Below are 12,274 nucleotides of genomic sequence, written 5' to 3'. Positions count from 1 at the left end.
GGCGTCAGTGACCAATGATGACAGCGGAGTTTACGTGTAGCACGCGAAGGCATCACGGACCCCGGGTTCTCCTCTACGTCAATGGCGCTGGGCGGTTCATGAATGGGCTTTTGGAGTGGGAGGGCCCTCGTTCAGACATAGCAAGGGAAAAAATGGGTGTTGTGCTGTGCTGTTTGGTTTGATGAGACGCTTCTTCATGACTGTTTCCAAACACACGAGCAGCGGTTCTCTGTGCTCGCGGACTGCAGTGAAGCGAACAGCCCGAAGCAGGGCAAACGTCCATCAGCCGCGACGTGCCGTGCAGCAGGGGGAAGCTACTTGCTAAAAACGGTGTCAGCAGCCCCGCAGCCAGAGGAGAGAGAGCGCCGTATCAGGGAGCCATGGGGTTCCGCAAGAAGAACAAGAGCCCACCGGTGCTGAGCCACGAGTTTGTGATCCAGAATCACGCCGATATGGTTTCTTGTCTAGCCATGATCATCCTGCTCGGCTTGATGTTCGAGGTACGTTCGGACTGCTGTTAGCTGTTGCTAACACGTTAGCTGACATGACAGCAGCACTACAGGGGCAGGGCTAGCTCGTCTATCTCTCTTTCCCTTCTCATGTGTCCCTCTGATTGCCAAAGAAGATGGTGATGAGGCCCCACTGATACAGATAGCTGCAAAAGTCTAACACACTGGCTCAATAAAAAGTTAGTACGTGGATCTGGCCGTTACCTACAAGAGATAGTCAGTCCGGTGTATTGTCTGCATGTTTGGCATCTGCTTTTACAGCTCTGCTTCGATTCCAATAGTCAACTAGATGATTTGTAGCTAGGCACGACTAAATGAAACAGGATAGCTGCCTTGCTCACTGCTGTCCCCACCCGAACCAGCCATCAGACCCAGAATGTCATTTTAGAAGAGTTAACCTCTTCCCAGACCCCCTTTATGAGTGAGAATATGGCTTGGAACTGTATATAAATACAAAGTCCCCTCAGAAGGATTACCACAGTGATAACAACAGTGACATCAAAATAAAGGCCAATGCAATTTTGCCAGAGAGCTTCCATGAGCCCCTGGAGGCTCCCAGACTGGAACAATGGGAACGATTAAAGTCCAGAACCAGTAGTGACACAGCAGACCTTGTATACATGAATCAAGTGTAAGAATGGCTGCAGTGATGAAGAAGAGCTGTCATCAACACTGTTTTGTTTCTTTGTGTTCCAGGTAACAGCAAAGTTTGCCATCATGTTCATCACAGTCCAGTACAACGTCACACAGGTTCTCGGTGAGCGTAAGTTCATTCTTCCAGTTATCGTTTTAACTACACTGCCTTGCAAACGATTCCTAGGGTTTAGCCTATGTGCCTTTTGTTTTTCTGTTCTACAGATGAGAGGACTGAGCCAGTCAACCTTTACCAGTATGGCCCTAAAGATGTGGCCACTGTGTTTTTCTACCTGCTTATTGCTGTCATTCTCCACGCCTTGATACAAGAGTATATTCTTGATGTGAGTGTGTCAACATTTATGCTCAACTGCATCTGCATCTGCATCTGGACGGTGGTTGCATAATGGATGGTTTAGGATCTGAGAGAGAGTAAATAAACAGTCGCTATCTTGTTTGCTAAACACAGATTTTTTTTCTTTTTCCATTGCTGTTTGTGGGTAACCAGAGCTGATCATTACGCCTGTGTGTGTGCACTATAAAACTTAATGACCGGGGGAATGCTCATGTTTCATTCACATCTCAAAATGATAACAAATCTGCACTTGTAGCGTTTCTGCTGTTGTAAAGCATTTACTGCTTACACTTAAAAATATACGTGGAAGGCACAACAGTGATTATTCAATAGAAGTGAGTGCATTTTTAGATTTTTTCAAATCTGGAACAAAGTTGTGACTGTGGTGCCATTCCATTTTTGTGCAGGTGTGGCTGTAGCGTTGACATTAGGTCATTCCTTTCTGACTTTTGTGGAGATTCATTTTCTGGCACTTTGCATTGCATGATGCGCACACACACAGGTTTATCTTTGGAAAGGAATGGGGCTTGTTTTTCACGTTAGAGCTGTTCTACAACCTGTTCTCAAAGTAGTGTGTTCGCAGATTGCCAGGATGATTATGTTTACGTAAACTGTGACACTGGGCACTGATGTCAATATGGTTGTTCTTTACCAACTGTGACATCATTCATTTTAGAGGCGACTGGACGAATGATGCTTGTTGTGCAACTCAACACAAACGTCAACTCGACACCAAGTTCATAGGATTAAATATTAAAAAAGTGGTTGTTGTGAAGGAGAAGAACCTGTTTTTGATTATTTATGAGTGTGAGTTGCAAGAGTTCCAGCATTGTGATGTTTGATTGTGCAATATCTCTATTTTCAGAAAATGAACAGGAGGTTGCACCTTTCCAAAACCAAACACAGCAAGTTCAATGAATCTGGACAGCTTGCAGCGTTCTACCTGTTCTCCTTCATCTGGGGCTGCAGCATCCTGACAGCGGTATGAGAGTCAGGAGCCACACATACGCACCACACACTCTCAGCATGTTTTTGGCTCCAACTTAAACATCTGTCTCTTTTTCTGTGCAGGAGGAATTTGCAACAAATCCTACTTTCTTATGGGAGGGTTACCCACACACCCACATGGTGTAAGTAAATATTGAAGTAAAGACTCCTACATGCCATGACATCACTTTAATACAAATGTGTAAATTCAGTGTAACTCATTTGAAGTATTGATATTGTGAGCTCTGAATAGAAATTCTGACGATCTGGCTCCAGGTTTTACTACACATGATGTACTGATCTTCACTCTTATCTCTTTTCTATGCAATTTCCTTCACCTTATCAAAAATTTAGTCCAGGCATTAAGTCAGAGATGAAGCTGAAATGAAGATATTTTGGGTGTTAAATTTGGCTGTGTGGCTTGAGAATTGATACTTAAGCTCTGTAGAATTTGTATTAAATTGACCCCGTTGTCTATTTTAAACAACCATTATAGACCAGTGCAGACACACGTCACATGATACTTTGTGCGTTGATGTGATTTTCACTTCTGTCCACGCTGATATGACACCCAGTGGGGCTCTGTCCTCTGTCCTCTGTGCAGCTTTCAGGTGAAGTTCTTCTACATTTGCCAAATTGCCTATTGGCTCCATGCACTTCCTGAGCTGTACTTTCAAAAAGTACGAAAGGTAAGAGTGTGTGTGTGTGTGTGTGTGTGTGTGTGTGTGTGTGTGTGTGTGTGTGTGTGTGTGTGTGTGTGTGTGTGTGTGTGTGTGTGTGTGTGTGTGTGTGTGTGTGTGTGTGTGTGTGTGTGTGTGTGTGTGTGTGTGTGTGTGTGTGTGTGTGTGTGTGTGTGTGTGTGTGTGTGTGTGTGTGTGTGTCATTTTAAAATGGTTCATCCTGGCTTTCAGCTGTTAGAGGGATTAAGATAAAACAAGTGTAATATTATTGTCTGTGTGTTTTATCAAAGAAGATCGCCAACTCACACTGGCTCTTGTCTGCTTCTTTTGTTGCCAGGAGGACATTCCCCGCCAGCTCTATTACATTTGCCTCTATGTTGTTCACATCACTGGTGCCTATGTCTTAAAGTGAGTGTGATAATACCAATACCTTTCTGTGAGGGTGGAATACAGAGAAAGAGATTTTTACGTGGGAGCAGATTCTCTTAAAACTACAAATTTCATGTGATCGCGGCCAAGCATGTTTCAACTGATCAGAAAAGAAGAGCTAAATAGATGAAAAGCATCTCTGAGTTGATAGTGTTCCATCATGTTGCCTGCTGTTCTGTTTCTCTGTCCTCGTGTTTTGAATTCTGCGTTGCCGTCCTCTTTCATGTCTCCCATCTGCTCAGCCTCAACCGACTGGGCCTGGTGCTGCTCGTCCCTCACTACCTGGTGGAGCTTCTGTTTCACGCCTCGCGCCTCTTCTACTTCAGCGACGAGAACAAGCAAAAGGGGTATCTGAGGAGAAATGTTTTTTCAATTATGTCTGAATTTGTCTTGTCAATGCACATGGTGATGGACGTTCTTTCACTTAGCATGTAGGATCTAGGGAGGTGGTAGAACACACTGGTGAGAGTTATTTTCTTCCTTTGCAGTTTTACTCTTTGGGCACTACTCTTTGTCATCGCTCGCCTACTTACACTTACACTCTCAGTTCTGACTTTTGGGTTTGGGCTGCCCCGTACAGAAAACCAGGGGTTTTCGCTTGCAGAAGGCAACTTCAATGTGCTCACCATAAGGTAAGTCTCATTCACAAGGCTTTAAACATTATGGTTTAAGTTTTGACTTCCTGTTCCTGCAAGATAAACCACTTGATGGTCTTTTTCTTTCTCGCACCATAGGATGACTTGTCTGGCAGCCATCTGTCTGACGCAGGCTTGGATGATGTGGAAATTTATTAACTTTCAGCTGAAAAAGTGGCGAGAGCACAGCCAGAACCAGGCATCCAAAAAAAAGGCAGTCAGCCCAAAGAGCAAGCCTCACAAGAGGGAGCTTGCAAGGGGTGAGTGTGGACAACCCTCAGCCTCTGGTGGGCCACATCTCAGGCTGTTACTATGGATATTCAATTGATTAATCTAGTGATTATTGATTGAGTAGTTATTGAGTTTATGTGAGTATTTGTGTTCATTAGTTATGAGTATTTGTGTCCATTAGTTAGTTTCTTACTGTGAGAGATGAGAAAGAGAAATTAAAATGACAAATCACCATGATAAGGTTACATTATCATTGATTGTTATGTAGTAGTCCACAGAAGAACAACCTGCTGATTCCACCTGGTTGTGTGTTGTCGTATGAAGAACACAACACAATATGCAGTAGCTTAGCTTAGCGCTGGGCCAGCTTCCCTCTTTGCATGTGCCGCAGAATAATGGATTATGTGTGTATGAGTAGTCGGTTAGTCGTGACAACCCGAGCCATATCCGTATGCTTATTGTTATTTAGAATGAAAACACAGATTGAACTCATTCATAATGTTTGTTTTCACGTGTGTTGTCAGGAGGCACGGCCAATGGCGTTGTGAAGTCTGAGGACACAACATCACCACGGGCAAGAAAAGCCAAAGCTTCGTAGAGATGAGCGAGGGAGTTCTGACAACGTGACATTCTGTCGTTTCACAACTTCGACCTTATTCTTCTGCTCTCCAACACAAATGTTGAATCGCACTTAGAAACCTTATATATCTGTCCCTTTGGGATTGAAGCTCCTTTTGGAGAAAAGCGTTCAGTGTTACTTGTTAGAAATGTTTATGATTCATTTGGGTTCTCTGCTAATGAGACGATAGCAGGGCAGCGTTGGTTTCGATGCTTTAACAGGATAGATTTTGCTCTTCAAAGTGTCCTTTTGTGTAAAAGTTGTCGGGTACTTTATACTGAGTTGCTCTTCTGTAATTTGACACCGACTCAATTAACACAGTACCTTAAAACGAGTGATATTTTCACGACAGTTATGACTAATTTTAACTTCAGGGCAACTTAATATACAGTGCTTGTGTACAGATGAACTGTACGTGGTGTAAGTGTGGCATGTTAAGGCCTTATTCAGCTTAACAGGCCACTGGCTTATGCCCTAAAATAAAGCATTTGTTGTTCTGTCGGACAGCATGTCGATATTCTGCTGTTGTCGGAAAAGATCTTAAATTATCAGTTTAAAAGATAACCTGTGCTATTTAGGTATTTGGTATAACAGCAACCAGACTATTGAAGCCTGTTGTGCTTAATTCCTTGATCATGTACTGCCATTATTTGACAGCCTCTGCCTTTGACATCCAATATGTTACCGGATTGAGGCGTTTCTTCATTTGATTAAGCTTTTTAATCCCAAACCTGGAAGTCCGCTTTGGCCCTGTTGCGGGGTTCTATCCAGGCTGGAGGACTTAACAAGTGGAAGCTGTACTGCAACCTGTGACGCTGTATGCATACAGTTGAATCTTTATAGCAGCATGATTGGAAACCTGAGCAAGAAATTGTCTGAGGCTGTGATTCAGTCTCCCTATGGTAATGTCAATGCATGATGGTTTAAGGCTAAAGACCTTATGGCTAGTTACTACCTGTGCTGTTAAATTTGCATCCCTCTCTCTCTCACACACACACACACACACACACACACACACACACACACACACACACACACACACAAATGTACAGTGGCCTTTTTACAACTGCTGCAAGAGTTTTGAGTTATTTATTTTTGTCATACTACAGATAGTTATTGTTTTGTATGCTTTGAAAAGCTATAACCAGCAAACATAGTGGTACATAGCAACTGTGTTCAGTTAATCCAAACAATACAATCCTCCTTCAAGTGTCCTTATAACGTCAGTGATCCGTGTCGTTCATTCTGTTTTCTGTTGCGTTCTGTTTGCCTTCTTTTTTTTTTTTTTTTTAAATTTCTATTGTTATTCTTGGGTATCAGGGGACGAGCTGTTCGCCACTCACACTATTCGTGACATCCCATAGTGCAATGGGAGGCGTGTTTGTGTAAGGAGATCTGCGTGTATGCCAGTTTGTATTGTTAACCTATTGTTTCTGTGTGTAAATTAAGTGGGTGGTTGTGGATGACAGCGTTGGTGGACAGTAACGTTATTGCCTCGGTGCAGAGCATGAAATGTGACAATCTGTTCATTGACTCCTGCTCTGTCGATTCACATTCTGTCCTTTCGTTCAGTTTGGTCCCACTCCAAGTTGTTGTTAGGTGTGTGATCTATAGGTTGTTGGTTACTAAATGCTTTATGTGTTAAATGTCTCTGCCCGCTCATACACCCGATCCTGTCTGAGAGAGATTCTGTGATTAGGTTTTGCCAAACGTGGCATGCTCCGGCCTTCCTGCTCCACCTTTCCAATGATGCTGACATTGCTACGGAGGACACGTATTGTACTCTTGACTCTCACGGACCAAGTACCGCTCTACTACTACACCACTGTGCATGTGAATATGTCTATATTGAGAAGGCCGCGCCGACTGTCTGCAGGTGGTCTGTCTGAAGCGCGGAGTCTCTTCTTGTTGTTTTCAGAGCGGGAGGGTGGGAGATGAAGATGCCATTCATTTTTGCTCCTTATTGGAGCACTAAAGGGCGGTCTTTAAAGCCCTTGTCTGTGTACGGCAGTGTCATCGGAGGGAAGGAGGAGCAGAGGACTTATGTACCAGCCTGTTACTGAACTGTCTCAGATGTAAAAGAGAAAAAAAGCTACCACTTAACCCTAAACTGTACTAAAATATGTGTCAGATTTTTAAGCTATTTTTATAGAGGGGAAGCTGTTGAAATTCACTGTTGTTCAGTACACATGTATGAATATTTGTTTTGCATCCATATTGATATGTTTTTTATATAAAAAATGAAGCTTGCTGAACTGTTAGTGTGGTATGCATTGTGGTATGAGTGTAAAAAAAACAACTTTATTTAACATCATGGCCTTATTAGAGCAAAGTGAACTGAATGGTGTGACAGTGCCGTTATGCTGCAGGCGTGCACCGCTGCTGTCACTACTACTTATTTTTACGATGGTGAGATACACGAGGCATCCACACGTCTCATCAGACGAGCAAATATTAAGTCTTGAGTTTAATTTGTTCCAGTCCTGCAGGTGTGTTTCAGCGACTTGTCCACTTGTGCTCACAGGTTCAAGTCTAGACACGGCGGCAAGGAGCTACATCTGACTTCTGTCAAGCTTTTCTTGATCAGAAATTATGCAGCGTCATCAGGTTCTGAAACATGAGCCATAATGTAGGTCTGGGCCCCCTCTTGTTTTCGACACAAAAGCTTGTCATCCCACAGGAATGCACTTTTTATATTTCACCTTTCACACCTCGGGATGCGTCTAAATTGTTTCTCAGCAAATTGCAGATTCAACTCGATTAATATCATAATAGATAAAATGAATTAACTGCATCAACAACCTGTAGATGGCAACAATCATTAATGCATTTGACCATATGAGCACTTAAAATAAAGGAAAAAAAGCCCTGTGCTGCAGGAATAAAAATGTTTATTGTGTTCTATAATTTTATCCAGAAACATCCTTGCTTTTGTTTTTTATGTTGCTGCTTGTTTCTAGATGTCGTGATATATTTCCGTTTCAAAGGTGTCGTCTCTAAAGTTATTTATGCAAATTCTTGTGGGTTCTGTTCTTTTTCTTTGTCACCGTTTTTTCAATTTAATTTCATGTCGAATAAAGCTTTTGTTCATTACACAAACCTTTGTAATATATACACCTCCCCCCCCCCCCCCCCCCCCCCTGCAGGTTGAGTAGTTGAACTATCGCATGGAAAAGCCATGAAAAAAAAAGTGTAAATGATGAGAGCTCTGGATACTGATTGACTTTGGAGGGGAAGCAGAGAGGAAAATGTCATTCATAAAGCAGAGATGCTCCCAAGATATTACTTTTGACGTCTCTGTCTCTCTCCTCTGGCATATTACACACACACACGCGCACACACACACACACACATCTTCTCACAACTTCTTCATATACACTCAAACCCACTGGGGATGGTGTGTGGAGCCATAAGGAAGACAGAAAGTGCCAGTCTTGTCGTAGCTTCCGACATGTTGCCACTAGGGGGCGGTGATGAGCTTCTTGCTTGACAGGCAGGAGCACTCTGAAGGGGAAAAGCTAGTGCAAACAGACCTGCATTAATAAATCTCCAGTCAGAATGAGGGAGACTGAATCATAGTTTGATCACAGCATGCAACTCATTCTGTATAAAATCACCTTTAGTGTGCAGCAAGTTGCTATATTAATTCCTCCAAAAGCGAGTCAACAGTACTTAATGTATAGGAGACGTGCAAGTGCCACACTCTCATGCAATCTGAGGGGGAAACAGCAGTGTAAACATGACATCTGCATGTACGGGCGGTGAGGAATGAGCTCCGCGCCGCAAAGAGACACCTGCAGCTCACGGTGCTGCTGAGTCCCGTTGTGTGCAGACTAATGGCTTCTCTCCAGGCAATCAGACAGCATGATGGATCAGTGGGAACAACCGAGGCGGGCCGGAGCTCCGCGGGGTCAGCGCAAGGACAGAGGGTTCACACACACCTCTCTCCATCACGCATACACATGCACATGCACGCACACACAATGAATGGTGATGTACCTAACCAAAACATACATGACCTGAACCCCCTCTGTGTGTGTGAGTGTGTGTGAGTGTGTGTGTGTGTGTGTGTTGGCAAAAGGAGCCGTTTTTCTGTAATTCCATCCCTTCATCCAATGAGGATAAATCTCTCAGAATCGTCAGTATTATATGTAATTTCCATATAAATTAGCTTCATTAAAAGGGGAGTACTTTCTTATTTAACGAAGCTCATTTGAAATTCTGTATTTAATAAGACATGTAATCCCAGACTTGCAGACTAATAGCCAACAATTAGTAAGGACTGGGGCCTCTGTGTGTGTATATGTGTGTCCCTTTGTGCGTCTGCATTTGAGTGTGTGTTTCTGTGCGTAATCTCTTGGAATTACTGTCCTGCTTCAGCATTATTTTTCATTGATTGTCCGAAATGAACCAAATTGGCCAGCAGCTGCTTCTTCCCCTTCTGGTTTACGGTCAGATCTGAAGACCCTTAGGCTATTTGTGAGCATGCAGACGTGAGGGAAGTGTGTGTGTGTGTGTGTGTGTGTGTGTGTGTGTGTGTGTGTGTGTGTGTGTGTGTGTGTGTGTGTGTGTGTGTGTGTGTGTGTGTGTGTGTGAGGTGAGCAACCGAGCAGGTGTGGATCCGATGAAGGACAGAGTGTGAAGATGGGGTGGAAACATCTGGAGGGGATCAGAGACGCAGGGTGGAAACCAGACGGTGTTATGATTTACAGTAGAAGCAAGTGAAGCCTGCATGGTGACGGAGGAGTCAGCGAATGCAACATAAGGGTGCGATCCTTGATGGATAATGTTTAAAATGTAGACAGAAAAAAGAGGATATAGAGAATCTATATCAATGAAATCAAATGAATAAGGGAGAGGAAGGAGAACATGAAAATATTGACAAAACTGAAATAGAAGAAATTTGGAAATAAAACTACTTTACTGTATCAATTCTGTGAAAATCTAATATTTTTCAGGGCTCTTACACTAAGTCAGTCATTGTCAGCCATTGGTGCTGTGTAACATTATGAAGTCAAACAGAAACCATAGTTACAGTGTGTGTATCTGGGGTCGCGTTTGCCTCCAGAAGCATTCATACTGATCACACAAATCAAGAAAAAATGACCAATCGCAGACAGTGTGTGATGCTCATTTGTGTACACTGTGTGTGTGTGTGTGTGTGTGTGTGTGTGTCTTATGCATGCAGCTGGAGACTGACAAAATGTGCATCTGGAGCATGAATCCTTACGCACCTACATACATGTGCAGGGCATTCACACACGGGTCTCAGCAGCTGCAACAGCTGACGGAAGCACGAGCAGGGAGGTCACATGTGTTTGCAATGTCTCCTGCCCTTCATCACTGCCTGAACTCCCCCCCGTCACACTTAGCATGCAGGTGAATGGAGTATCCCTAGCGCATACTCCCCTCCCTTTTACTCCTCCATTTCTGAGGGTTTTGTTTATCCAGACGGCAACTTTATCGTCCCTTGAGGCTTTTAAGCCAATGACTCTACAACTGCCCTCGTTTTTCCCTTTATCTGTTCTATCATGTTGTATTGATTTTGCATTGGATGATGCTGAGGCAGGTTTCACAAACAGCGATGGAGGCAGATGGTAATGGCTGTTTGGAATGAGGAGCCCATATGCTGAATTTATTCAATGTCTGACAAACTGATTGTGTCCGACAGCTTCACCTTTAACCTTTCATTCTGGATGTGGTGCCTAAATATGGCAGCGATTTCTGTTTTGGTGACCTTCGACTTCGCGCATATCCATCAACTTCCAAGAATGGACCGACAGAGGAAAATAGTAATTTAGGTGGACCATTTAAAAACACATTTATTCAGGTTGTAAATGATGGACTGTATTTCTCTCTCTCTCTCTCTCTCTCTCTCTCTCCCCCTCTCTATCTATCTGCATTTCAGCTGCCGATTCCACCCCCTACTAACATCTAAGTCTCCCATTTGTGCATGCATCTGTGTGTATGTGTGTGCGGGTGTGTGCGGGTGTGTGTGTGTGTGTTGTTCGCTGTTCCACTACCCTCCTGAAGCCTCATTCCTACCTGTTTGGAATGTTAAACATCTCTCCTGTTCCTCTCACCTTCCCACAACTCTCTCTGCAGTCCCCTAAATTCTCACTGAAGTACTGCTTCCACCACATCCAGTTCTGTAGTAAACAAGTCATGGCCGTCTTTTGTCCTCTAAACATCAAAGTGTTTGACGATATTAGTTAAACAATGTGGAGGAATCAGAGTGTGGAAACATATGGAGACGTTGTGACAAGCTGCTAACAGATGTGATTCTTGTACACGTGATTCTATTAAGCATGTGTGTTCACCTTGCATTACATTCTCCTGCCATTTCCACTTTGTTTCAGCCTCAGGCAAAATTGTGATATTTTCCAAATCACGGACAATAACTACCACAGTTGTGTGTTTCGAAATACTGTGAAACGTCAACCTGAAGGTGCCCATGTTGGAACAACTCCCAAAAGGGTTACGCTATGTGGAACATGGCAGGTAAACTTACTCCAAAATGCAATGTGTGATAGATAGATAGATAGATAGATAGATAGATAGAAAGATAGATAGATAGATAGCTAGATAGATAGATAGATAGATAGATAGATAGATAGATAGATAGATAGATAGATAGATAGATAGATAGATAGATAGGCTCCAAGTGTGTTCTAGGAGAGACAGTGTGTTAAATAAGAAGTATAGATCGCCTGGTTCGCATCACCTTTGTGCCGTTAGTGCTCCTTTTGCATGATGAATGATTTGCCTAACCCCTGAGGTTTACGGCTATATGCTCTCCACAGTCTCTTACACTCTTTCTCCTTCTTATAGGCACTTTCTGGGCCACTCTGTTGCAGCTCTGCCTTACTTCTCCGTTCACTGTGTTCCTTCAAGCCGTGACATTTCCTCTCCTCCTCCATCACACTGACAACTCCGCACACTCCCTCTCTCGCATCATTCTACTTTGTGCTTCTTGAACAACTAAAGGTTTTCTCAGCTACCTTTCACTTCAACCAATAGGCATCATTTATCATTACCCATGAGCTTGTCTTTTCATCTTCTGAAACTGCCTTTAACTGAACTCCACTATCTCATCATCTCGTCTCACTTTTCTAACACCTTCCTCTTCTCATTCTCACTGTCATTGACACAACCAAAGCCGTACTCATGTGTTTTTGGTGTGTGTGTGTGTCTGT

At 43.3% G+C, this 12,274-nt stretch overlaps 1 protein-coding gene across 3 annotated transcripts; it reads left to right on the top strand.

Moving 5' to 3' along the window:
• Window positions 1–151: 151 nt before the first annotated feature.
• Window positions 152–8,177, top strand: LOC143013271 (translocating chain-associated membrane protein 1-like 1). Of its 3 annotated transcripts, none has more exons than XM_076166831.1 (11): window positions 152–500; window positions 1,206–1,266; window positions 1,368–1,486; window positions 2,363–2,479; window positions 2,569–2,627; window positions 3,089–3,173; window positions 3,502–3,572; window positions 3,836–3,940; window positions 4,082–4,225; window positions 4,328–4,488; window positions 4,984–8,177. In XM_076166831.1, exons 1-11 carry the CDS (start codon window positions 381–383, stop codon window positions 5,055–5,057), a joined length of 1,116 nt encoding a protein of 371 aa, XP_076022946.1. In that variant the 5' UTR covers window positions 152–380; the 3' UTR covers window positions 5,058–8,177. The 3 variants fall into 3 exon arrangements, with proteins under 3 accessions (XP_076022946.1, XP_076022947.1, XP_076022945.1); XM_076166832.1 differs by having other exon boundaries at window positions 1,206–1,272; window positions 3,089–3,164; XM_076166830.1 differs by having other exon boundaries at window positions 1,206–1,272.
• The last annotated feature ends 4,097 nt before the right edge of the window (window positions 8,178–12,274 follow it).

The sequence above is a fragment of the Genypterus blacodes genome, unplaced genomic scaffold (genome assembly GCF_046128005.1).
Source record: "Genypterus blacodes isolate CSIRO-AG114 ecotype Tasmania unplaced genomic scaffold, CSIRO-AGI_Gbla_v1 ptg000156l_1, whole genome shotgun sequence".
In the NCBI taxonomy this organism is placed as follows: Eukaryota; Metazoa; Chordata; class Actinopteri; order Ophidiiformes; family Ophidiidae; genus Genypterus; species Genypterus blacodes.
Note: the sequence above shows the minus strand (reverse complement) of the source record. Positions and strands in the feature narration are given on the sequence as shown.